At 49.1% G+C, this 25,459-nt stretch overlaps 1 protein-coding gene across 4 annotated transcripts; it reads left to right on the top strand.

Annotated features, from left to right (window-relative positions):
• The first annotated feature begins 444 nt into the window (after window positions 1–444).
• Window positions 445–7,632, top strand: CLDN19 (claudin 19). 4 transcript variants are annotated; one of them, XM_042997316.1, is made up of 5 exons: window positions 2,881–3,233; window positions 4,257–4,421; window positions 4,531–4,615; window positions 6,398–6,550; window positions 7,301–7,632. In XM_042997316.1, exons 1-5 carry the CDS (start codon window positions 3,011–3,013, stop codon window positions 7,347–7,349), a joined length of 675 nt encoding a protein of 224 aa, XP_042853250.1. In that variant the 5' UTR covers window positions 2,881–3,010; the 3' UTR covers window positions 7,350–7,632. The 4 variants fall into 4 exon arrangements, with proteins under 4 accessions (XP_042853251.1, XP_042853250.1, XP_042853249.1 ...); XM_042997317.1 differs by lacking the exon at window positions 7,301–7,632 and adding an exon at window positions 445–782 and having other exon boundaries at window positions 3,107–3,233; window positions 4,257–4,615; window positions 6,398–6,781; XM_042997315.1 differs by having other exon boundaries at window positions 4,257–4,615; window positions 7,301–7,375.
• Window positions 7,633–25,459: the final 17,827 nt, after the last annotated feature.

Here is a 25,459-nt window from a genome sequence, read left to right as displayed (position 1 = left end):
TCCCAGCCTGTGTTTCCACAGGAGAGCCTGAGTCTCGGTGGCAGGGAAGTAAGACCGGCACCACCTCCTGAGCCCCCAACACTTGAGGTGGCGGCTGCTGAGGATGTGCTGGATGGCAGCCGAATGAATCAGGCCCTCCTGGCTGGCAGTGGGAGAGGGCCAGGGAAACAGCTCCAGTGTTTCACGGGGAGGAAGGCAGAAACATTTTAATCCCCAAACCAGTCAATGATCAACACATATCTGCTAAGCAGGGCTCTCTGCCAGGTACTGCTGGGCACAGCGTGGCTGTGGGTCTCCAGCCACAGGCAGCCAACCCCGCCCAGGATGAGAGGGCAAAGGCGGGGGGTGAGGGTGGGGGTCTCGCCCAGGTGGGAGTCTTTTAGAAGAGATTTCATTAGCCACATTTCTTCAGGCGTTATGTTTTCCAAAAGTACTTTTACCTATGATTTGATCCCTGCGACCCCCCCCCACCCCCTCGCCATGATGAACTAGACAGGGCCAGTGCTATTATCCCTATTTTATCTCAGAGGGGCTAAGGGACTTGCCTGTCCCACAGCTTTTTGGTGGCAGAGGTAAAGCCAGAAGCCTTGTAACCTAAGTGAAAGTGCTTAGGCAGGGACATGTGGCACCCCAGGGCAGTTTCTAATTAGTTCCTGATGGAGGTTGAGTTGGGGCCCTGAGTGTTCCTGCTTTCCCCACAGGCCTGGGAGTCACTGGACTGCAGGCGTAGCAGGGGACCCCACCCAGGAGCAGGATCTGGATTCCAAAAGGCTGGAACCTTGGTGAGGGAAGGCCCTCAGGGTAGGAGAGAACATTCTGGTAGAGCAGTCTTGAAACCTCAAGTAACAAAGAGGAGGGTTACACAGAAAAGCTTCAGAGGGGAGGTGAGCCTCATTCTGGACCACAAAGTGGCTCTGGGTCCCCAGTAGGAGGGAGGGATGCCCTGGACGGAGGGGTGTATAGGCATCCCTGTATATCCGAGGCCTCAGCACCCCCAGACTTTGCTCTTGGAGACAGCTATGTGACCCTAAGTGGCTCACTTCCCCTCTTTGGCTCTTGGCCCCCTCATTGATCAGAGTCCTCCTCAGAAAGGCGGGGTGTGGGGTCAATGTGGCTCTAGCGCACAGACCTGCTGCGTCCTCGCCCAAGGTAGGCTACCTCTCCACCTTGGCTCATTGTCAGTGGAGGGCCTGCCTCCACTGGGGCGGAGAGAGCTGCCCTGAGGACTAGACGGTTCTGGGCGCAGAAAGGATGCTCACTTCATCCCCAGAAGTCTCTGCTCTGGGCTCTGGCGATGTCCTCTGTTTCCCCGGATCGTACTGTGTCCGAACTGTCTGCGGTAGAAACGGGATCCCAACCCACCCTGACTTCTCTACAACAGCTCTAGGCCCCCTTTGAGTTTGGGGACCCTCGGGGTGTCCCAGGAAGCAGGTCTGTGTGTCCGTGGATCCACGTGGCCCTGGCTGTCCAGGCACAGAGGGGGCCCGGGGTTTGGAACTGCAGGCCAGCAGCGCCCACCCCTGCCCCCAGCTGCTGGAGCTGCAGGCCATACCAGGGGCCCACGCCCTGGGCGGGTGCACAGGGCAGCCATTGTCTGTGCAGTGCCTGGCACCCTCTCGTTTGCATAGCCACGTGAAGAATGTGAGGGAGCAGGCTGGGGACGAGTCCCTGCGGAGGGGGGCCGGGCTGTGGGGGAGGAAGGCTGCGGGTGGGGGTGGGGGGGTCCACGGCAGGACCCTGCTTTCCCCCAGTGTGGTCCAGGAAAGGCAGGTGGGCCGCTGGGGATGGAGGGGGCGGCCAGGAGGCGGGGCGCTGGCCAGAGTAGGAGCAAGATTGTGGCATTCCCCCTGCACCCACGCCTGGCGGTGCCCACGGGGCCAAACTGAACGTGAGGGGATTGCTAATGAGCTCGAGGAGAGTTAAACATTCCCCTGTTCCAGAGGGCTGAGCTGGGATGGGAGAGAGGAGGAGGGTGTGGGGAGCTAGGAGGGGCAGCCTGAACCCCAGGAATGTGCAGAGGCCACGGCTCCCCGCCAGGCTGTTCTGGAGCTGGAGGCCAGGGCCCCGTGCCTCCGGCCCCAGCAGGGGCTGCTAAACCAGCCAGCAAGGGGATTAACGGGGCTGAACAGTCTGCCTTCCTTCAGACTGATGCCAGGAGGTCAGTCCTATCTCCCACCTCCCCGACCAGGCCCCTTGCTGGCTGGCAGCCAGGTCTGGCCCAGCCTTGTTGGGGTCCTTCTGCCCCCCTCAGATCTCAGACCCCACAGTGCATATTCCCTGGCCTGGCCTCCCCTGTTTTTGATACATATTCCCCCCTACCCCCAGAACCCGGGATTCCCTCTCCGCAACATCCCCTCCCCAGCCCAGTCTCTCCACATCTGGATCTGGCCTCAGAGCCCTCTCCAGAAAGTTCTCTCTGATGTCTAACTCTAGTCTTACCTGACGCAAAGTGGGATTCCATTTCCTTTCTGTCCTACAGAGGACAGAAAACCCAAGGGGCAGGTCAGCCAAGCAACAGCAAAGTCCATCATCTCAGGGCTGGTGCTGGGGCAGGAATTAAAATTGTAGGACATGTGCACGGTTGCTAAAGGGGGTTCCCCGGCAGGAAGGCCCTGAGGGCAAGCAGGGTCACTCCTCCCAGCCCCTCCCCTCTCTTTCCCTGGGAGGCGGGGCCGAGGCACCCACCTGGGCCAGGGCCCCACCCTCCACCCCCAGGGGGCTGGCAGGAGCTTTGCTGGGGACCCTGCCCTGGCTCAGGCAGCTGCTGTGGGCGGGCCCCTGGCCTTCCGGGCCCCTCGGCCTCCCCCTGCATTCTAGAGCCCAGAGCTTTTGCCTTTGCCGCTGCCGCTGCTGGGCTGCCACCTCTCCTTCTCAGCCTCTGGCCACTCGCCGCTCCCTCACCCCCCACCCAGTTGTTCCTCTCACCTGGCCATGACCCCAGCTTCCCCAGGGATCCTGGCCCGGCCCTGAGCCCTGGGACCTCCAGCCCCCTCCTCCCCTCCCCTGGGCCATGGCCAACTCAAGCCTCCAGCTCCTGGGCTACTTCCTGGCCCTGGGTGGCTGGGTGGGCATCATCGCCAGCACAGCCCTCCCGCAGTGGAAGCAGTCCTCGTATGCGGGCGACGCCATCATCACGGCCGTGGGCCTCTACGAAGGGCTCTGGATGTCCTGTGCCTCCCAGAGTACGGGGCAGGTGCAGTGCAAACTCTACGACTCCCTGCTCGCCCTGGAAGGTAGGCTTCCCACCGGCTGGGTGGGGGGAGGTGGGATGTGGGGGAAGGGGGGAGTCTGGAGGAGGCTTGCCCACAGCCTGCCACCTGCGCTGGGCCTCATTCTCCAGCCCCTATCCCTGTGCGTTTAGAAAATCCAGGCCAGCCCGGTGCTCCATGGAGGGCAGGGGCTCTGGCTCTGGCAGCCACGATCCGAGCTCACCTTAAAGGAGCCACTACCCCTTCTCTGTGTTCTCTTGTCCTCATCTGTAGAGGAGAGTACAGGACTGTGGCAGGGTTAGCTGAGAGGGGTGCGTGGCACTCAAAGAGGTTCATTCCCTTCCGCTTCTCCCCATACTCCCTATGCAGACACACTGTGCGCACACACCTTCGTGCCAGGCCTGCACCTAGACACGCATGCCCCCATCTGGGTGCACCGACTCACATTACGCACAGGCCTGTGCACATGGCATTTGGGCACGTAGGTCCCTCTCCTTCTCCTGGGGTGCAGGGTTGAGCCTGACAAGTTGGCTTGTAAACGGGCCACTGAAGCTCTGTCCCTGGCTCAGGGCCAGCCCACCCACCCTCTGCCCAGGGCCCCACAGGCCTGAGTTGGGCAGCTATCACACGACCCCCCTTCCCCATGCCCATCCAGGCAGATCACCTGGCTCCTTCAGGGACCCAGATCCCCTGAGCTGCCTGAGGTCCAGGACTGACCTGGGTGCAGGTGTATACCTGCCGTGGGTGACTCAGAGGGCAGAGGGGAAGGTGACCAGGAGGCAGAATGACCGATAGAGAAGGCGTCCCTGCCCGAGAGCCAACCTGGGACGAGCTGGGCCTCGGACACCCTTGGTTCTTTCTTCTGCTGAATCTGCAAGGCCCCAGGAGGAACTGACCCCTACTGCTTGGGAGAAGGTGGGCCAAGCCCCAAAGGGAGGCCACCTGCCAAAGAGCAGGAGAAGAGAGAACTCAAACTACCCTGCCACTCCTCCTACCCCCCCTCCCCTCTTCTCCGACCACCTACTCAGTCCCTCCCGCCCTGTCCAGGTCACATCCAGTCAGCCCGAGCCCTGATGGTGGTGGCCGTGCTCCTGGGCTTTGTGGCCATGGTCCTCAGTGTGGTTGGCATGAAGTGCACCCGGGTTGGAGACAGCAACCCCATTGCCAAGAGCCGCATCGCCATCTCTGGGGGTGCCCTTTTCCTCCTGGCAGGTGAGTGTCCCTGGCTCCCTCTCCACCATCTCGGTCGTGGCAGGTGGCCCCACTCTGGGTGGCCGACTGGGGCCAGAGAAGGGCTGAGCACTCCCTCCTTTGTCCTTAGGCCTCTGCACTTTGACAGCCGTCTCGTGGTATGCCACCCTGGTGACCCAGGAGTTCTTCAACCCCAGCACACCAATCAATGCCAGGTGAGTGCCAGGGCACGGCTTGGACCAGGGGACAAGCTGGGCCTCCCGCTCCACTGCCTTTGTCCAGCAGGGCACCTGGAGGGAGAAACAGGGGATGAGCACTGGGTGTCGCCACTGAGAAGCTCTGGAGCGGGGAGCCAGGCAGGGTGTGGCTGGGCCCTCTGAAGGGGCAGGAGGCCTGTGGAGGGCGCTCCAGGGGCTAAGCAACCCGGATCCAGGTTTAAATCCCAGCTCTGTGTGTGCTTGCTGTGTGAAAACGCAAGTTCCTTTATCTTCCTGAGCCTGGTCTCCTCCCTGTAAAATGGAGCTGGGACCCAAGGACCCAGCTCACACGTGGTTGTGAGGGCTCAGTGAGATACCGCTGAGAGGACTTAGCACAATGCCAGGGCCCTGGAGAGCACTCAGCAACCCCGTTGCTGTGATTCCCGCAGAAGGCAGCAGGTGCTTTGGGCTGGGAGATGGAGACTGGAGAAGTGGTAAGGGCAGATGTGGGGGGACCTTACGGCCATAGGAAGATTTGGATCCCCATCCTGGGGCGGAAGGCAGCCAACAATCCTGGCTGTGGCATGCAACGTTGGTGGGGAGGAGATAAGACCAGTAAAGTGCAAAGGTCTGGAGCAGGCCTTGGGGCTAGAGGCTAGCAGTGAAAAATACATTCAGAGATATTTAGGAGCTAGCATGACCAGGACTAGTAAGGCCGAGGGCATGAGGGCGGAAGAGGGGGCTCTGTGAAAAGCCTGGGCCCACCTGGCTCCAACCTCCCATCTCAGCTTGCCACAGTAGAGAATGGGACAGTCTCCACCCCAGACGTCCCAAAAGACCTTGGGCCCCGGAGTGGAGGGAGAATAGGAAAAGATGCTGGGGCTGTTGCAGTCTGGAAGGCTCCCTGGAGAAGGCAGAAGTGTGGTGAGGGAGAAAAAGGAGACCTCAGGCATGGGGCTTGTTCCCTGGGGCTGGCAGTTCCAGCCACAAAGATCTCCAAGCAATAGGCAGCTCAGCTCAGAGACAGACACCAGCCTGGCACTCGTTCCTTATCCCTTCAACATTTCCCAAGGCACCCAGTATGCTGGCCCTGTGCTGAGCCACGGAGGAATGAAGGAATCCCGCGCTCTCTGCCCTCCAGGCCCTCCCTTCGGCTCGGGCAAGCCCTGGGGGCCAAATGGCCATCCAGTGAGAGTCAGGGTCAGGCACAAGGGGTCAGGGAAAGACCCTGGGAGGATGTGGCATCTGAAGTGGGCTCTTAAGGCAGAGGAGCGGAGCACAGGAGTCACAGACAGGGTCCCTCCAGGAGGGGGGCACCTCAGGCAAAAGCATGGAGGCGGGGAGTCCTGGGGGCGCTGCAGAGAGGCCAGGAGGCGGGAGACACAGGGCACTAGGTGGAGGGGCCTGCGTGCCCCAGAGGAGAGCAGGGAGCCCAGGCTGGGAGTTCTGTGGGTCAGAGGGTGACCAAGAGAAAGATGGCAGGGATTGCCCTGCTCCTCCCCGTGGCACTCGGCTGCCCCCCTGGACGCCCTCCTCCGGCCAGATGAGGAAAGGGGCCTGAGTACGCACACAGAGCGGGCCGCCCTGGGCCTGGGTCACGCTGGGTGATGCGGCTGTGCTGGGTGATGTCGGTGAGGGGGAATGGGGGGCATTCATCTGAACTTATCCAGAGAGACTGGGGAGGCTTGGGAGGCCCCTGATCTCAGCTCCCCACACCCTGCACGCCCCTTGGGAGTGGGGAGCCCCGGGACAGGGCGGGCCTGCAGCCACCCCTGAAGGCATCCTCCCTACCTCTTGCAGGTACGAGTTCGGCTCGGCCCTGTTCGTGGGCTGGGCCTCCGCCGGCCTGGCCATGCTGGGGGGCTCCTTCCTCTGCTGCACATGCCCGGAGCCCGAGAGAACCAACAGCAGCCCGCAGCCCTACCGGCCGGGCCCCTCGGCTGCTGCGCGAGAGTACGTCTGAGCCCTGCACTCTGCCGTCCCCTGCGCCACCCTGGGCGGGGCCAGTAGGGCACAGCGCATCCCCGAGCTGCACTGAGCAGCTTGTCCCCACGTAGGCACCCACCCTGCACTCTGAGACTCAGAACCAGAGGGCGGCCAGAGGCAGGACTCAGCCCGCAGGTGCACGTGCATGTCCAGGTACAGGCAGGGACCCGTCTGCACCACGCACGGGCACCAGCACGTTTCCAGCCCAGATGTCGTCACTTTCACGGGCCGCTATTTACTCATTGCAGGGCTACGTGAGGGCCTACGCTGTGCCGGCCCCGGGGACACGGCCACAAAGGTGGACCTTGGTGCCCCGTGCCCTGGGTTGGCTACAGTCTGTCCCCTTCCCAGGCTGACAGGTTCCTCAGAGCAACCCCACGAAGGGGGCAGTGCCAGGATGATGAATGTCCCCATGTTACACATGAGGAAACGGTTCAGAAAGACCAAGAGACGTGCTCGGCCCGCTGTCCCTGAGTTCAGGTCTCAGGCTCTTCCAGTAGATCCAGCACCACGTGCACATCCACACACAAGGCCAGGCCAGAATGTGCCCTTCCCCCACAACCCCCCACTCCCAGGAATGGGCCCCCGGTTGGGCTGCTGTGAGGGCCCAGGTCTGACCACACTGGCCAGTCCCTGCTCCTAGGCCTGAACCCCACAGCCCCTGCCCTGCCCTGTTGCTCACCCCACTAACCAGCTCTCCTCTCTTTTGACTTTCAGACCAGTTGTTAAATTGTCCGCCTCCGCCAAGGGCCCCCTGGGTGTGTAATGTCCAGGTCCCCAGCCCGACTGTCCCCCTGCCACACCTAGACTGTGTGTTTGGTATTTTTTGGAAAGAGAAGTGAACATCCAGTCTTGAGTGTGGTGTCCTTCGATCTGTCCCTGGCATGGCTACGATGGGTCCCTGGGTCCTTGCTCATACAGATGGGGAGACAGACCTCCAGGGTGGGTTACACAGCACATCCAGTGCTGATCAGGGCTCCAGGAAACTCCCCAGCCTGGCTCTGACCTCAGAGCCAGAATGAGGGGACACTGTAGGAGCTCGCTACGTGGAGAAGGGACTGGGAGAAGGATGTTAGGCTCCTTCAGGCATTAAGCCTGTCCTGAGCAAGGTTGCAAGTGCCCTAATGCTGCCTTCTTCCTCACCCACCCTTCCTCCTCTCCAGTCTATTGAGGTCCCACCACATCCCTGCCCTGCATCCAGAGTAGGGAGAGGTGGTCTGAGGCTGCCTGGGACTGTGGCTGGAGTCCCGTCCTCATGCAGAAGTGTGTGGGCCAGCCTGGAGGGGCTTTTGGTCTTGAAGTACAGATACCATGTTAGTATAGAAGGGGGAAATGGCCTCAGAGGGAGATAGGGAAAATTCACCCAGATCGGCACCTCACCTCGTGCTCAGGCCTCACCCACCCCAGAGTCTCTGAGTGGCCACTGCCCTCTGCCATCTGGAAAGAGCTGACCATAACTGTCCCCTGCCTTCCCCCTGCCCTCCTCTGCCAGCTGTCTGGCTTCCTCCAACGCCTGTCTTGTGACCACCTCTCTCATCAAGTCACCAAAGCCCAAGGATGCAGCCCAGCCTTCTCCCCCAAGCTTGGCCTGAAGGAAGCCTGACAAGATGATGGCGGGCACGCTCCCTGGGGGTTGGGGATGGGAGGAAAGGAGCAAGCGGCGGAGGGGCTGTGGGATTATGGGCGCAGGGCCCTGGGCAGGCAGCTGCTGGGCGTCCACAGGCTGCCTCAAGAGAGGCTGTCGCCTGCAGCCTCTGGCGAGAGGGGTGGGCAGCTGACCCTGCACGGGTTTAGAGTCCCGGCCCTCGAGTTATGAATGAGAACGACACGTCTGTCTGGGGGCTGGAAGCTATAATGCAGCACTTCCTGCCTGCTTTCAAGTCACCCGGGGACCCGGTGCCCAGGCTCCACCCCGGGCATCCAGACGGAATCGGCCTAGGGTAGACCTGGCACTGAGTTCAGGCAGCTCCTAAGGGACTGCGCTGTGTGGGCACCTCGGTGAGGCCTGAAGCTCAGGGCTGTCGGGCCCACGTTTCTCGCCACTCGGAGGGGACCTGCCGAAGAAAGATGAGAGGAAGCCCTGTCTCCCTCCGCCTTTCCTGCGTCTGGGCTGCTCCATGGAGATTCCCACACCTTCCCAATAAATACCGCCTTTTGGCCGAAACAATTTTGACTTCTGTCACCTATAGCCAAAAGAGCCCCAACCGACACCAACTTTGGAACCCGGAAATTGAGTGAGTGAGGGCTCCTGTCACGGGCACTGGCTGAGCAGGGTGGGATGTGGGGCCCGGACGTGCCACCTCTCCCGGTTCCCCAGGACCTCTCTCCTGTCCGCAGCCGAGGATTTGGCAGCCCTTGCTCTCTGGACACAAGGCACTTGGCCAGGAAACCATGTGTATTCTCTTGAGGCTCACGTTCCACCAGAGGCTTGGGATATGGTAGGAAAACGTTGGGATGGAAATGTGCGGGCTGTTCCCCGTGAGTTTCGGGGATGGGCTGCAAGAGAGACGAGCTGCATGCCAGTGAGTGGGGGGTGGGGGGCTGACAGCTGCAGGAACAAGCTTCACTCTGGTCCTTTGTGAAGGGATGTCCTTTCTGCCTATAGCCAGGGGTTGGAGAGGGGAGAGGTAATCCACGCACAGAGCCCAATACACCGATTAACAGCACAGTGGGATCCTAGCAATGGGTAGATGTCTGGGGAAAGTTAGAGGGCTATAAGGCTGGGAGAGTTTGGGAAGCCTGATCCCTCAGGCCTCTCCCGAAGCAACCTTTCTCAAACGTCTACATCAAGGTCACCCGGGCTGCCAACTTAAGGCAGGGCCAACTTTCCAGGCCTCCTGACCGGGCTGCTGTTTACTGTCCCAGCCTCAGGGCTAGAGGACCTGGCAGAGCCCCAGGAAGGGGGTCAAAGGACGCGATCCTAAAGATTTTGCTAAGGCTTATTAGCAGAGTTCTCCCAAGAATGAAACTGGCAGGCCATAAGATACGGTTTGCGGAGGACCTGTGCTCTCTGCTGGTGAGGAAAGCCGAAGGAGCATGGCAACCGAAGGTGTTCAGCTTAGGGGAGTGAGCCTGGGGCACCGGAGGAGCTGACCCGGGGACCCATCCGTTGCCTGCATCCGAGAACATGGATATGGACTATTAGGTGATGTCAAGGAATGATGTTTTGTGTTGTGTGTATTGTTAATTTTGTGTGATAATGACACGGGGTTGTGTGTGTGTGTGTTTTTAATTTTGCTCTCTTAGAGGCATACACTGAAATGATAAAATGGCTGGATTTGCTTTCAAATAGTCCAAGAACAGAAAGGTCAGGGGCAGGGGAAGTTTGGTAAATGCCAGTGATGCTTCGGGGTTCACTCTGCTCTGTTTGTGTGTACGTTTGCAAGTGAAAAAAAAAAAAAGCTGAACATACCTGTAAGTTTTGCTGGTTGAACAATTTAATCACCCCTCACTGACCCCTGGAGTAAGGGTGAGGAATACTCTAGAGACTTGCTAACCCCGGACTCTGTTAGACTCTCAGGCTCCACCCCAGACTGGGTAACGTGCTCTGCATTTTCATGAGATCTCCGGGTGGTTTGGGTGCACACTGAAATTTGGAAAGCACTGATCTAGGCTCGTGAGGGAAGAGCCGTGGGGTGTGTTGGTCTCTTCCATGGTTTGACTACCAGATACAATGAACGCAGTTCAATTTATGATTTCGTCTAGAGTTGGCAAGATTATAGGAAGCCACAGCTAAACCTGATCCAGGCAAAACTGGAAATGAACGGGTAACAACCCAAAGTAGTGCTTCCAGACTTTTTCTCCTCATAGAGCACATTAAAATAATATTTGGCTCAATTTACAGAACACTACCGTCTTATTGTTGACAATGCACCTGTTCAAAACAGCTAAAAATGTTGGGGAAAGGGTAAAGAATTCTTCAAAGGGCATCAAAGGGCTGACACAATGCTATGGAATCACCAAGTCAAAATCCGAGAAGCACTCCCTTTTGTCCACACGGTGGCCCACTTAGTCACCACGAAGCCGAGTTGTCCATGGCTTCCAGGTTCGAGGATGAGTTACGTGTAAAGGGACCGAACAAATAATAAACATACTGAAGATGATGGGAGCCAGGCTCCTTTCTCACTGGCAGAGGATCGATTTATGAAGATGGAAATGGGGAAGATTTGAATAAATCTTATGGTACTGGATTGGAACTGGGGGTATCTAGATGAACACCTGGCTTTTAATATATTTAAATAAATATCAAAATGGCTATAGTTGCATATCTGTATGTACATGTGTGTGAAATACATATGTATGTATGTCTGAGTTCTATCCCCTAGAAAAGCCTAGAGGCAATGCCATCCCAGTCGCAAGGCATACACACTTTGATTTCTGAATACCACTCTCTGATAATAGATATCAAGCCTCCATGGAGAAATGGCTGATTTGAGGACTGGGGTAAAGAAAGTTCAAAGTAAGCCTGGAGAATCTTGATGTCCCAGAAAGTAAGAAAGTGTTCAAGGAATAATGGAGACATGTCCAAAGGATACAGAAGCCAGATTAAAGGGATTTCTATTCGCTTTATCTGCGACAATTTGAGCATCAAAATAATAGTAGTAATGGATTTGAATTCAGTGAATAAAAATAGGAATCTGCTAGGGGCGCCTGGGTGGCTCAGTTGGTTGAGCGTCTGACTTCAGCTCAGGTCATGATCTCGCGGTCTGTGAGTTTGAGCCCCACGTCGGGCTCTGGGCTGACAGCTCAGAGCCTGGAGCCTGCTTCAGATTCTGTGTCTCCCTCTCTCTCTCCCCCTCCCCCGCTCATTCTCTCTCTCTCTCTCTCTGTCAAAAATAAATAAAACATTAAAAAAAATTTTTTTTAAATAAAAAAAATAGGAATCTGCTAGTCCATATTGATGTGAATAATAAATGGAGAAAAAGGTCTACAGTGAAATGACAACTAATATAATTTATTAACTAGTAAGTGTAATGGGGCAAGTCAAAATTGTGCTTCCCTTGATACAATGCACTGAGAACACAGCATCATTTCTGTGATATTCCTGCTAAAGGTGCACAAAATGAACCTACTTCCAACAAGACCGAAAAATCCAAAGTAACTGCCTGCACTCTTCAAAACTGTCCACATGATGAAAGACAAGAAAAGACTGAGGAGATTGAAGAGATACTACAACTAAATGCAATGAGTGATCCTGGATTGGATTCTGGACCTATAAAGGACATTCTTTTTTTTTTTTTTTTTTTTTTTTTTTAAATTAATGTTTATTTATTTTTGAAGGAGAGAGAGACAGAGTGTAAGTGGGGGAGGGGCAGAAAGAGAGAGACACACACAGAATCTGAAACAGACTCCAGGCTCTGAGCCGTCAGCACAGAGCCCTACATGGGGCTTGAACTCACAAACCGCGAGATCATGACCTGAGCCAAAGTCGGACACTCAAACAACTGAGCCACCCAGGCGCCCCTATAAAGGACATTCTTGGGACAACTAGTGAAATTTGAATGGTGTCTGTGGTTTAGATGGTAGTACCATTTCAAAGTTAGTTTTCTGAATTTGATAGTTTCCTGTAGTTTTGCAGGACAGTGTCCTTATATTTTAGGAAACACACACTGAAGTGCTAAGAGGGTAATGAAGCATCAGAAAAAAATATGCATAGATACACCTGAAGAGGGTTACAAGGCAGATATCTGCGGTATAATGTTAATCGGACAATGTAAGTGAAGGGCATACTGGAGTTCTTAAAATAGTTCTTGCAACTTTTCTTAAATTTGAAATTATTTCAAATAGAAAGATTAAAAAAAAAGTCTAAGGGAAAGCTAGTACACAGAGATGCTGATCTCAGAAGGTACTTGAAAACCTACACAAACTTAGATTCCTTCCAAGATGGTGCTGGAAAGCTTTGGGCTCACCTACGGTGACAAGCGAAAATCTGTATTTTGCCATCATTTTTGAAAGATGTTTTCACTGGGTATAGAATTTAGGGTTGACTCTCCTCCTTTCAGTACTATATAGATGTCATCCTAGTGCCTTCTAGCTTATGCAGTTTTTATTTTTATTTTTTATTTTAGAGAGAGTGTGGGTGGGTGGAGGGGGACAGAGGGAGAGAGAGAGAATCCTAAGCAGCCTCCATGATCAGTACAGACCAAGGCAGGGCTTGATCCCACACCCCTGGGATCATGACCTGAGCCGAAATCAAGGGTCAGATGTCCAACCAAGTCACCCAGGCGCCCCATAGCTTACATAGATTTTAAATAAAAAGCTCGCTTTACTCATTTTTGTTCCTCTTTCTCTCTCTGGTTGCTTTCAAGATTTTCTCAACTTTTGGTTTTCACCAAGTTTCATTATGAAGTGCCTGGGTATGTTTTTTTCCTTTGTGTTTTTTCAGCGTGGGGGTGTTCTGAGCTTCCTGGATCTGTGGTTTATTATATTGATTTTGGAAAAATTTAGGCTGTTATTTTTTTTCTTTTTTCTTTTTTTAATTTTTTTAATGTTTATTTATTTTTGAGACAGAGAGAGACAGAGCATGAACGGGGGAGGGTCAGAGAGAGGGAGACACAGAATCCGAAACAGGCTCCAGGTTCTGAGCTGTCAGCACAGAGCCCGACGCGGGGCTCGAACTCACGGACCGTGAGATCATGACCTGAGCCGAAGTCGGACGCTTAACCGATTGAGCCACCCAGGCGCCCCAAGGCTGTTATTTTTTAAAATATTTCTTGTGTCATATTTTTCCTGTCTTCATCTGCTACTTCAATTACCTGCTTGATATTGTGGCACAGCTCTTAAATATTTTGCTCTCTTTTACTGTTTCCATGTTTTCTGTTTCAGTTTAGATAATTTCTACTGACCTGTCATCAAGAATTCTTTCTTCTGCTGTGTCATTTGATGAGCACATTGGAGCAACTCACTTCTTTTTTTCTTTTTTCAAAAAAAAATTTTTAATGTCAATTTATTTATTTGTGTGTGTGAGAGAGAGAGAGAGAGAGAGAGAGAGAGAGAGAAGGGGAGGGGCAGAGAGAGAAGGAAACAGAATCCCAAGCAGGTTCCATGCTATCAGCAGAGCCCGATGCGGGGCTCGAACCCATGAACCGTGAAATCACAACCTGAGACGAAACCAAGAGTCGAACACTTAACTGACTGAGCCAGCCAGGAGCCCCACAACTCCTCATTTCTGATAGTGGGTTGCTGCTGCCTTGTGCTTAATCTGTGACCAGAGTATTTTGGGGTTCCTCAGCATTCACCACTCCCTGAATGCCTGCACCACAGAGGGAGTCCCTCTCCAAACCCTTGCCCGGTTCCTAGCAGCAGCTTGTCATTGTTTATGATGCAAGGCTCATGTTTGTGGCAGGAGAGTTTTCTCATTCCTCCTGATGCAGCCTTAGTTGTAGACAGGCCCTGTGCACCTGAGCCTTGGGGATAGGGCTTTGTCCTCCACACATAGCATCTGACCTCTGCATTGTAATGGTGCTAGGTCTTAGGTGGGAGTGAGTTTCCTGCCCTCCCAACAGGCAGCAGACTTCTGTTTCATATCAACACAGGATCCTGGTCCTGAAAGGGTTTTCTACTTTCCTCTAGTGGCAGGCAGCATTTGTGTCTATGCACCCCAGAAGTAGGCAGCCTTTCTGTATACCAATAATGAAGCAGCAGAAAGAGAAATCAAGGAATCAATCCCATTTACAATTGCACCAAAAACCATAAAATACCTAGGAATAAATCTAACCAAAGAGGTGAAAAATCTACACACTGAAAACTGTAGAAAGCTTATGAAAGAAATTGAAGACACCAAAAATGGAAAAATATTCCATGCTCATGGATTGCAAGAACAAATATTATTAAAATATCTATACTACCCAAAGAAATCTACATATTCAATGCAATCCCTACCAAAATAACACCAGCATTCTTCACAAAGCTAGAACAAACAATCCTAACATTTGCGTGGAACGAGAAAAGACCCTGAATAGCCAAGGCAATCCTGAAAAAGAAAAACAAAGACAGTATGGTATTGGCACAAAAACAGACGCTTAGATCAAGGAACAGAATAGAGAACCCAGAAGTGGATCCACAAACGTTGGCCAACTGATCTTTGACAAAGCAGGAAAGAATATCCAATGGAATAAAGACAGTCTCTTCAGCAAATGGTACTGGGAAAACTGGACAGTGACAGGCGGAAGACTGAACCTGGACCACTTTCTTACACCATACACAAAAATAAACTCAAAATGGATGAAACCTAAATGTAAGACAGGAAGCCATCAAAATCCTAGAAGAGAAAGCAGGCAAAAACCTCTTTGACCTCGGCCACAGCAACTTCTTACTCAACACGTCTCTGGAGGCAAGGGAAACAAAAGCAAAAATGAACTATTGGGACCTCATCAAGATAAAAAGCTTCTGCACAGTGAAGGAAACAATCAGTGAAACTAAAAGGCAACTGACAGAATGGGAAAAGATATTTGCAAATGACATAGCAGATAGAGTTAGTATCCAAAATCTATAACGAACTTAAGGAACTCAACACCCAAAAAAACCAATAATCCAGCGAAGAAATGGGCAAAAGACATGAATAGACACTTCTCCAAAGAAGACATCCAGATGCCTAACAGACACATGAAAAAATGCTCAACATCACTCATAATCAGCAAAATACAAATCAAAACCAAATGAGATACCACCTAACACCAGAGTGGCTAAAATTAACAACTCAGACAACAATAGATGTTGACAAGGATGTGGAGAAAGAACACTTTTGCCCTGCTGGGTGGAATGCAAACTGGTGCAGTCACTCTGGAAAACAGTATGGAGGTTCCTCAAAAAATTAAAAATAGAACTACCCTACCACCGAGCGATTGTACTACTAGGTATTTATCCAAAGGATTCAGGTGTGCTGTTTCGAAGGGGCACATGTACCCGAATGTTTATAGCAGCACTATCAACAATAGCCAAAGTATGGAAAGAGCCCAATGTCCATTGACAGATGAATGGATAAAGATGTGGTATATATATATATATATATATATATATATATATATATACACAATGGAGTATTACTCGGCAATCAAAAGAAGAAATCTTGCCATTTGCAACAATGAGGATGGAACTAGAGTGTATATGCTAAGCGAAATTAGAGAAAGACAAATATCATGACTTTACTCATATGTGGAATTTAAGATACAAAGCAGATGAACATAAGGGAAGGAAAGCAAAAATAGTATAAAAACAGGGAGGGGGACAAAACATAAGATGCTTAAATATAGAGAACAAATGGAGGGTTGCTGGAGGGGCTGAGGGTGGGGGGATGGGCTAAATGGGTAAGGGGCATTAAGGAGGATACTTAAGGGATGAGCACTGGGAGTTACATGTAGGGGATGAATCACTGGCGTCTACTCCTGAAATCATTAGTGAGTGCACTATATGCTAACTAACTTGGATGTAAATTTAAAAACAAACAAACAGGGGCGCCTGGGTGACTCAGTCAGTTAAGCGTCCGACTTCAGCTCAGGTCACGATCTCACGGTCGGTGAGTTCAAGCCCCGCGTCGGGCTCTGGGCTGATGGCTCAGAGCCTGGAACAAACAAAAGAAGTAAGCAACCTTTGTTTGGAACTTACTTCCTTGTTTTCATTGCTTTTGTATCTCCTAATATTCCAACAGGATCATTTTCTTTTGCTCGTCTGCTTGCTTGCCAATGCTCTCCATTTTTCCCTCAAAATGTCTTTTTTTTTACCTTCATATCCTAGTGTGTATAGGAATCCTAGGTTGGCAAGTATTTTCTTTCAGATCACTGAAGATAGCATTCCACAGTTTTAAGGCACCCAGTCTTTCTGTTGAGAAATCAGATGTCAGCTTTAATATCATCCCTTTCAAAGTAATTTTTTTTTCCTCCTGACTCCTCTTTTGTCATCTAAAAACTGTGGTACTGTTATTGATGTGTAGATGTGGGTATTTTAAGTAGGTTTTGGACTTGACTTTCTTTTGGTGTCTCCTTCCCCCTAATTATCCCTAAGTCTCAGACATTCTCTCTTTAATTCTCTTTTTCCTTTCTTCTGTGGCTTCAGTCATAGCCTGCTTGATTTTCTTACTCTATTCTCTCTTACCTTTCTTCTCTACTTTCCAGTCTTTAAATTCTCTGTACTTCATTATATATGGTTTCCTTCAGTTATCTCCCAGCTAACGAATTCTACCTTCAGTTGCGTTAACCAGCTTCTAAATCTATTGATTTCTTTGGGGTGGGTATTGTATTTTTCTGTTCTCAGATTGCCACCTGGTTAATTTTTTTAAAAATCTGCTGGTTTAATTATACAGTTTCTGGTTCCCTTCTTTATTGCAGTTTGTGAGGATTTCCATAAGAAAGTATCACAGCCTGGGTGGCGCAAGCAACAGAAATTTACTTCCTCACGTTCCTGAAGGCTAGCAGTCTAGATTAAGATCTAGGTGTCGCGGAGTTAGTTTCATTTTGAGGTTTCTCTTCTGAAATTGTAGAAGGCTGTCTTCTTCTGGTCTCTTCAATGGTCCTTCAGTTGTGTGTATGCCCATGTCCGGATCTTTTTGAGGAGACCAGTCCCATTGGATTAATGTCTACCTCAATGACCGCATGTAACCTGAATTACCTGTTTAAATACTCTATGCAGAAATAGTCACATTCTGAGGTATTGAAGGTTGACTTCAATATATGAATTTGAGTGGGAGAGTGACACAATTCAGCCCACAACACCTAAAATTTTCAAGTTACTTCTTCTATCTCCACCGAATATAGTAAACGTGTTTGCTTCACATTCTGTGTCTGTTATCTTTGGCACCTGGGGTTCCTGTGGGTCCTTTTCTATTGTGTTTCAACCTTGTTCATGGTTCCTTGTCTCCTTGTAAACCTAGTTATCTTTGAATATGCACTTGATTTGGCATCTGTAAAATATGTGCAGAAATAACTTCAAGATAGGATTATATTATTTTCCTCAGATAGTATTTACTTGTGCCTGGGGGCACTAGCTATTCGGGATCACGTTTATCCATTCAGGACTTGTGATTTCTGGGTCCTCACGTGGCTCCAAGTCAGGTTGCAATGCAATCTACATGAGGGTTGGTTTAATTAGCCACTATCGTACAACCGTTGGAGGTCCCCAACTCAAAGCATAAGGTAGTTTACAAGGGTTCCCACAGTTGGTGGGGCTGGACTTTTTTTCCCTCCAGCACTGTACAACTGCCTCTTCCAGCTCAGCAAACATACTTTCAGATCAGCACTCGGCCTCTCAAGTTGCCTTCCAGATTTGCAAACATATCCAGGGAAAAAGTAGCCTTGAACATCATTTTGCTACATGACCACCTTCTTCCTGAACCTCGTCTAGGAATCCCTCAAAATTTTGTTGCTTCTGATAAGATTTTAGAATATACTTTGTCTAATCTTTTTAGCTGTCTTCCACAGAATAGGTGGTCCAACATTACCACAAGTGGAAGTCCAGAGTTATCTTTTCAAAGGGCTATGATATACTTTCAGAGAACATTTAAAAATTATTACCGGGGCGTCTGGGTGGCTCAGTCAGTTAAGTGTCAGACTCTTGATTTCAGCTCAGGTCATGATCTCACAGGTAGTGGGATTGAGCCCTGCATTGGGCTCTGTGTGGAGCCTGCTCGTTCTCTCTGCCCCTCCCCTACTCATGCATGCTCTCTCTCTCTCTCAAAATAAATAGAACTTTAAAACTTAAGAAAATATATTTTAAAAATTTACAACATTTTTACTTCTGTGAAAGTGAGTGGTCATGATCAATCCAAATTAACACAAGAACCACTAGATATTAAAATATTTACCGGAGTTGGTTTAAAATTATACCACTTCATTTAAAAAAGTTTTTAATTTACGCATTCCAAAAATCATCTAATGAGCACATGAACCTTGCTATATGACATTCCTACAAAAATGGAAAAGATGATCTTCAAATGACAAAGCCTTATAAAATGGCCTTTATTTTATTTTAATTTATTTTTTTTAACGTTTATTTATTTTTGAGACAGAGAGAGACAGAGCATGAATGGGGGAGGGTCAGAGAGAGAGAGGGAGACACAGAATCTGAAACAGGCTCCAGGCTCTGAGCTGTCAGCACAGAGCCCGACGCGGGGCTTGAACTCACGAACCGCGAGATCATGACCTGAGCCGAAGTCGGACGCTTAACCGACTGAGCCACCCAGGCGCCCCAAAATGGCCTTTAAATATCAGTTGTTTCCAGTAAAGATTTTCTTCCTTGGACAAGCCCTCTCTCCTATAAAACTGACAATGACTGCAAGACCCTAGAATCAGTTTTGTTTCCAATGTGCCCTTACACCTTTATTCAACACCTTTCCCATCATTTTTTCCAAAATTTTTAAATGGGGTAAAAGACACATAAAATTCACCATCGTAACCACTTTAAAGCATATAGTTCAGGGGCACCTGGGTGGCTCAGGTCATGATCTCGTGGTTCATGAGTTCAAGCCCCGCGTCGGGTCTGTGCTGACAGCTCAGAGCCTGGAGCCTGCTTCGGATTCTGTCTCCCTAACCCTCTCCCACTCTCATTCTCTCTCAAAAAACATAATAATAAACATAAAAGTTTTTTTTAAAAAGTATACAATTCAGTGACATTAAGTTCATTAATATTGCTGGGCCACCATCACTACCACCTGTCTCCAGAACTCTTTCCATCTTACAAAACTGAAACTCTTATATCCATTAAACGACCACTCCCCATTACCACTATTCTACTCTTTCCTCTAGTTGGACTCTAGTACCTCACATATGTGGAATCATACAGAATTTGTTTCTGTAATTTTCCAGATACAGGATTCTTCGTTTATGGTTTTTGCTCTTAGCACTTTAAATGTATCAAGCCCACTGCTCTCCGACTTTCAGTTTCTGATGAAAAACCTGCTTATAATCTTACAGAGGCTTCCCCTTGTACGTGGTTGCTTCTTTCTTGCCAATCTCAAAATTCTCTCCAGCTTTCCACAGTTTGAATTAAAACGGGTCTTGGCGTGGACCTTCTTTAGTTCATCCTCCTTGGAGTCTATTAAACTTTTTGTACGGCGCTAGTCATGTCTTTCATAAAACTTAGGACATTTTCTGCCATTACTTCTTTAAATATTCTCTACCCTTTTTTCACTCTCCTTCTGGGACTCCCATGATGCGTTACCTCACAGGTCCCTTAGATTTTGTTCACTTTTCTTCAACCTATTCTTCCTGTTCTTCAGATTCAATAATTTCAATTGTCCTAGCTTCAGGCTCCTGGATTCTTTATGCCCAAATTTGCCTTTGCATGTCTCTAGTGAATTTTACATTGCAGTTATACTTTTCAGCTATAGAACTTTTATGTTTTCCATCTCTTTATTATTTCCATTTTGCACATACATTTTTAAAATATTTGTTATTCTTGAGAGAGAGAGGGAGTGCAAGCAGGGGAAGGACAGAGGTTGGGGGTGGGGGGGGGAGGCGGGGGTTAGAGGAGCCGAAGTGGGCTCTAACTCCAGAATTGTGAGATCACGACCTGAGTCAGTCAGACACTCAACTGAGCCACCCAGGTGTCCCCATATATCATTTTCATTTTCTCCACATTTTCCTTTAGTTCTATGAGCATCTGCTAAGACAGTTGTTTTACAATCTTTGTCTAGTAGTTCATCCATCAGATCTTTCTCAGAAATGGTTTGCTGGTTTTACTTTTTTCCTTTGAATGGGCCAGATTTCCCATTTTCTTTATATGCTTTAGGAGTTTTGTTAAAAACAGGACCTTAGTCGGACGCTTAACCACCTGAGCCACCTAGGTGCCCCTTTAGACTTTAAGGTGTACATTTAAGGTCTTTTTAGCTCTTATCTGAGCCTGTGCCCTCCCCTGGGCATATATATATGTCTTTTTAAAAAATTTCCCCACACACTGGTTACTTTTGATTGTCCTTTAATGTCTGGCTCCTCAAAGGGGAAAAGACTAAAATCAACAAGTGGGGGAGGAATAGCCTTTTATATTCCCTAAAATTCACATTAGCTGGAGGGGAGGGACTTACACTAATGGGGAGAGAAGATAGAACAGTAATGGCTGTGGCCTGGGTCTACGTTTCCTTGACCAGAAGCAGCAGTGAACAATCAGAACACAGAGCCCCCGTATTTGGAGGACAGACTCCTCATTGCTCTCTGGCTCCTGTAAGCTACTCCAGGAAGAACATGTGCACAACCGCCTGCCACGGGGCTGGGCTGGGTGAGGGATGGGTAGCCGAAGCTTAGCTAAGAGCTGAATTCCCCCAAATTAATCTCATTTTGCCATCTATGCCTTCCCTGAATGTTTCAAGCCTTCAAGAATCCAGTTCCAAAATAATTACATCAAATGAATTCTGCCAGTGTACTTGTTGTCAGGGGAGGGGGACAGATTCCTGGTGCTTCATACTCTGTCCCTGATTTTGAATTCCCAGAATTCAGATTCTGTTCCCAGAATCATCCTTACTTTTCTCCTCCTTACTTTTCTATGATGCTCATTTAGTCTGGGTCCTTCAAGCAGTAGACCCCCATATAGGATTAAGCATGCAAGGATGAGGGAAACACCTGTGAGAGAAAATGGGGAGGGAGTGGAGAGAGCCATCAGACAGGACCTGAGTGAAATAATATCAGGTGGAAGCATCCTAGACCATCATGGAAAACTTAGCAAGGCCATCAGGGGAGTTCTTGAGCCAAAGTCAGCTGTCAGAGGAGCCCTATCTTCCATGAACAGGTCAGGTCTGCCTTAGAATCTCTGCCAGGTCACTCCCTTGCTTGGAAACCCTGGGGAATTATGGCCCCGGGGCAAACATGGTAGATTTCAAAGCAAAGCATGTTGGGTCTTTTATGTTTCCTATAGTCAGAGGTCTACAAGTCACATTCCCATGTCCATCACTTTCAGCTTACAAAGTTCACAACTATTATCTCACTTGACCCTTACGATGTTCCTTTAACAGGAACAACCAACATTTACTGAGCACTAACAAAATGTCAGACGTTTCTATTTTACTCTCACCTAATCCTCACCAGAATTTCAGGAAGTAATTCTTGTTATCTCTAAAGATATAAAATGCTCATTCTGAGGCTCCTCCCCTACATTTGGACTAGGCAGTTTGAAGGTGGGATCCAAGAAAATCTGTTCATATTCTTGTGGATGGTCCATAGATCTTATTTTGAGAGCGATTTCAAAGTTCAGGACTGACTCTTACATAGTAGCTCCATGCTGAGGCTCTGGAAGGTCAAGTTTCACTGAAAGAACTGGAACTCAGGTATTCTGACTCTAAACCACTTTCCTTCCTATTGGCTCAAATGATTTTTGACAAATTACATTATGCACAGGATAAAATAAGGCATTTTATTGTACATAAGGCTTTATAATCTTAAAGCTGTCTTCTTGGTTGGTTCCTCTCCCCCTCATAAACATGTCCCCTCATTTTAAAAAAAAAAACACCTTCCCTTCAATTTATACATTTTTTGAGAACAGAGTGAGACAGTGGGAGCAGGGGAGGGGCAAAGAGAGAGGGAGACAGAATCCGAAGCAGGCTCCAGGCTCTGAACTGTCAGTACAGAGCTTGACATGGGGCTCAAACTCCCGAACTGTGAGATTATGACCTTAGCTGAAGTTGAACACCCAACTGAGTGAGTGACCTAGGCGCCCCCCTCCAATTTATCTTTAGAGGAACGTCCATGTTGCTCAAGGTAGTCCTTTCAGGCCAGTGTAACTAAGAACCACAACCCTCCACTCAAGAGCATCCTATCTGGCTAATATGTAAATTAGATGGTCAAATTTGCTCTTTCACCAGCAGCCTTCACATTCCTTATCCCACTTCAATATATATTTTTTGAGCTTTTACTTTCAGTCCTATTGTAAATGCTGGGATACAGCAGCAAACAGAACAAAAATCTCAAACACAAAGAACAAACAAATATAGAATTAGCAGATGAGGAAATGCACTGGAGAAAAACCAAGCAAGGTAAGGAAGCTGGGAGATCTGGCCATGGGGAGGGGAGAGGCTGCTATTTTAAAACAATGGTCAGAGAAGGCTCTTTAGACTTGAAAGAACATAATAAGAAAGCCATTTAGTTAACTGGGGTAACTGTCTTCCCCATCAAGAGGGAAAAGCCTAGAAATTGGGAGTTTCTCTGGAAAAAGCTGCCTGCGAGGTTGGCATAAACCAGGGGGAGAGCTGAGAAAGTGGAAGACAGGCTGGGGTACATTGTGAAGTTTTCCATACCAGGCCGGCTTCTGCACGAGTGAGACTGGAAGCCGCTGGAGAGTTAGCAATGTGACTCTGGCTGATAGATTTTTAAAATGAACTATAGCAGAAAGGTGGAGGCCTTGACCCATGTCAGGGTAGGAGATGAGGAAAAAAAAAAAAGGAAATCAGGATTGAGGGTTTTGGCTGGGACCTGGAGGGATGGGCTAGTTGTTACTGAGATGGAAGGCAGGCTGTGGGAGCAACAGCCCTTCAACCTGCTGCCCACCCCTACATTTCCACAACTGCTCTCATGACTTGTCTCCTTGTTGTGAAGCACAATGCACACTTTTCCACATTTACCTTTTTGAACCTCTTTGGAGTAATGGCAAACGAGTCATTTCCTATTTTGTTCTCTAGGATTCTGGGAGGTCCTCCCTTTCTGGAATTTCCACATATCTTTCTGGCCTTTGCTTTTATATCTTGACCTTGTTCCAAAAGTTTGGGCCTCCACCTTCTGTTCTCCACAGATGCTCTAGAGTGATGGAATTTCATCCATGACCACAGCTTTCAATGGCCGCCGGATGAGTGTCCTTCAACTCCACCTATACCTCACTCCTTAACTCCAAATCTGCTTCCTGTATACTCCCCATGGATGCTGCATACATAGGCACCTCAAACACCACATAAACTCAAAAGACGTCTCCCCTTTGTGCATTCTCTATTCTAGCAAATGACACCATTTGTCATTTGTATGTATCAACATTCTGCCATCATGCTGGACTTCTTCATCCCTACATTCAACTAGTCACCTAGATCTCAACTCCATTTCTGAAAACATTTCAAATTTGACCTTCTTTCTAATTGCTGTAACTATGATACAAGTCTCATTGTTTATCTGGACTCCTGCAATAATGACTAAATTGGCCATTTCTTTTCTGATCACTTTTTTTTTCTTGCCCCAGAGTATGATTTCTAAAATAAAAATCATTCTCCTTAAAAATAATCCAGGTAACTCCATCACCAGCTCCTCAGCCTAGACAGAATTACAGGGCAGGAGGACTATAGAGCTAACTGCCCAAACCTGTAAGACGCACTAAAACATCACTCAAGGTGTGAATATGGTTCAAGCTAACCTTCTATTCACTTTTGTACTATTTGTAAACTTTACAGCAGCCAGATTGAAGGTATACAACCTCCTCTACCTACAGAGCACCACTCAGAGAAGGGAGAGTTCCAGAAGACTGCTCCTTCCCCAGCCACAAGTCAACTAACCATGACAGATCAGACTAACCCTTCGGCTAGCAAAACCTCAGCATGAAGCCAGTCACGTGACACTTTCTGGTTTACCTGTCGCTTAAACAGATGTTCAAGCATACTCCAGTCAGCACTTACTCAATTTCCATTAGCTTTCACCAGCTCCAAATCTGACCCATGCTGCTTCACTTCCCAAACCTTCAACTGTGCCTTCTGAAACTTGGTCCCCAGCCTCTTCTGATTCACTTTCTTACTCTGCCTCTAAATTAAACTTCCCTTAGAGCCCTTTCAGTGGCTTTCCTTCCTCCTGAAACCTGAAGCATCAGGGTTCTTGGTGGTAGGCTTTCTTCTATATCACACCACTGCCATTTCTAAGAAAACTTTTTCTTAAATGTTTAGATTATATGAGACAGTGCGAGTGGGGCAGGGGCAGAGAGAGGGAGACACAGAATCCAAAGCAGGCTCCAGGTTTTGAGCTGTCAGCACAGAGACGTGGAACTCAAACCCACAAACTGTGAAATAATGAGCCGGAAGTCAGACACTTAACTGAGACGCCCAGATGCCCCAAAGACTATTTCTAAGCCATCTTTACACCGAATGTGGGGATCAAACTCACAGCCCCAAGATCAAGAGTTGCATGCTCTGACAATGGAGTCAGCCAGGCACCCCACCTCATTCATTTTTGGTACCTAATTTCTTACCACTCTCCTGTGATCTCTCTGCTACAGCCACATAAATAATTCTTATAAAGGGATAGGAGATACTTGTAATTGTTAAAGGCTGGAGCACCAGGCTCAAAAACTAAAGCAGAGTTGTCAGATGAGGAAACCGCTGCTTCTGAAGAACCCTACTCCCGCCTAGCAAAGTGCTGACCTCTCCCAAGTCTCATGCTTGTGCCATCTGACTGCCAGATCGGCCACTCAACCTTCATCCTAGCTGGAGAAAAAAATACGTTCTCTGGGTTGCCTTAGAGACTCACAGGCTATCTAATTCTTACATATGGCAAAGGCATTCATAAGGTGCTGGGCAACAGGACCCAAGACAAACACACATGAAAAAATGCATAAGCAATTTTGTTTGCAACATTGGCATCAAGACCACACTGCAGGAAACTTTCTTCCACGCTATGGGAGCTTGATGCTGAGTATAGTTTCTAGGAAAGGAACTTGGTGGCACCACTCTTGCTCAGTGTGCATTGCCCTCTGTTAACAGCTCACTGCAGCAAAACAAACACTGAATGCTATTTTCATAAAGCAAAAATTCTTTTCAGATTTCTTTGCTAGCAAAAACAAGTAATAATGTACATGCTTCCTAAAGGCAACTTAGTATATAATGTTAACTTTTGAAAAAGTGAGGAATACCTGTATTGGATATTTAACCAGTATTGTTGGTGTTGTAATTTCCATGATAACATTATAACACGTCCTAAGTATGTAATTACAAAAAAT

Source organism: Panthera tigris, chromosome C1, assembly GCF_018350195.1.
Source record: "Panthera tigris isolate Pti1 chromosome C1, P.tigris_Pti1_mat1.1, whole genome shotgun sequence".
Classification (NCBI taxonomy): Eukaryota; Metazoa; Chordata; class Mammalia; order Carnivora; family Felidae; genus Panthera; species Panthera tigris.
Note: the sequence above shows the minus strand (reverse complement) of the source record. Positions and strands in the feature narration are given on the sequence as shown.

Excerpts from the sequence above, each read along its gene's own strand:
- CLDN19 (XM_042997314.1), top strand. The coding sequence starts at position 3,011 with ATGGCCAACTCAAGCCTCCAGCTCCTGGGCTACTTCCTGGCCCTGGGT. Across the intron at positions 3,234-4,256 it reads CTCCCTGCTCGCCCTGGAAG|GTCACATCCAGTCAGCCCGA; the intron begins GTAGGCTTCCCA and ends CGCCCTGTCCAG. Across the intron at positions 4,616-6,397 it reads AGCACACCAATCAATGCCAG|GTACGAGTTCGGCTCGGCCC; the intron begins GTGAGTGCCAGG and ends TACCTCTTGCAG.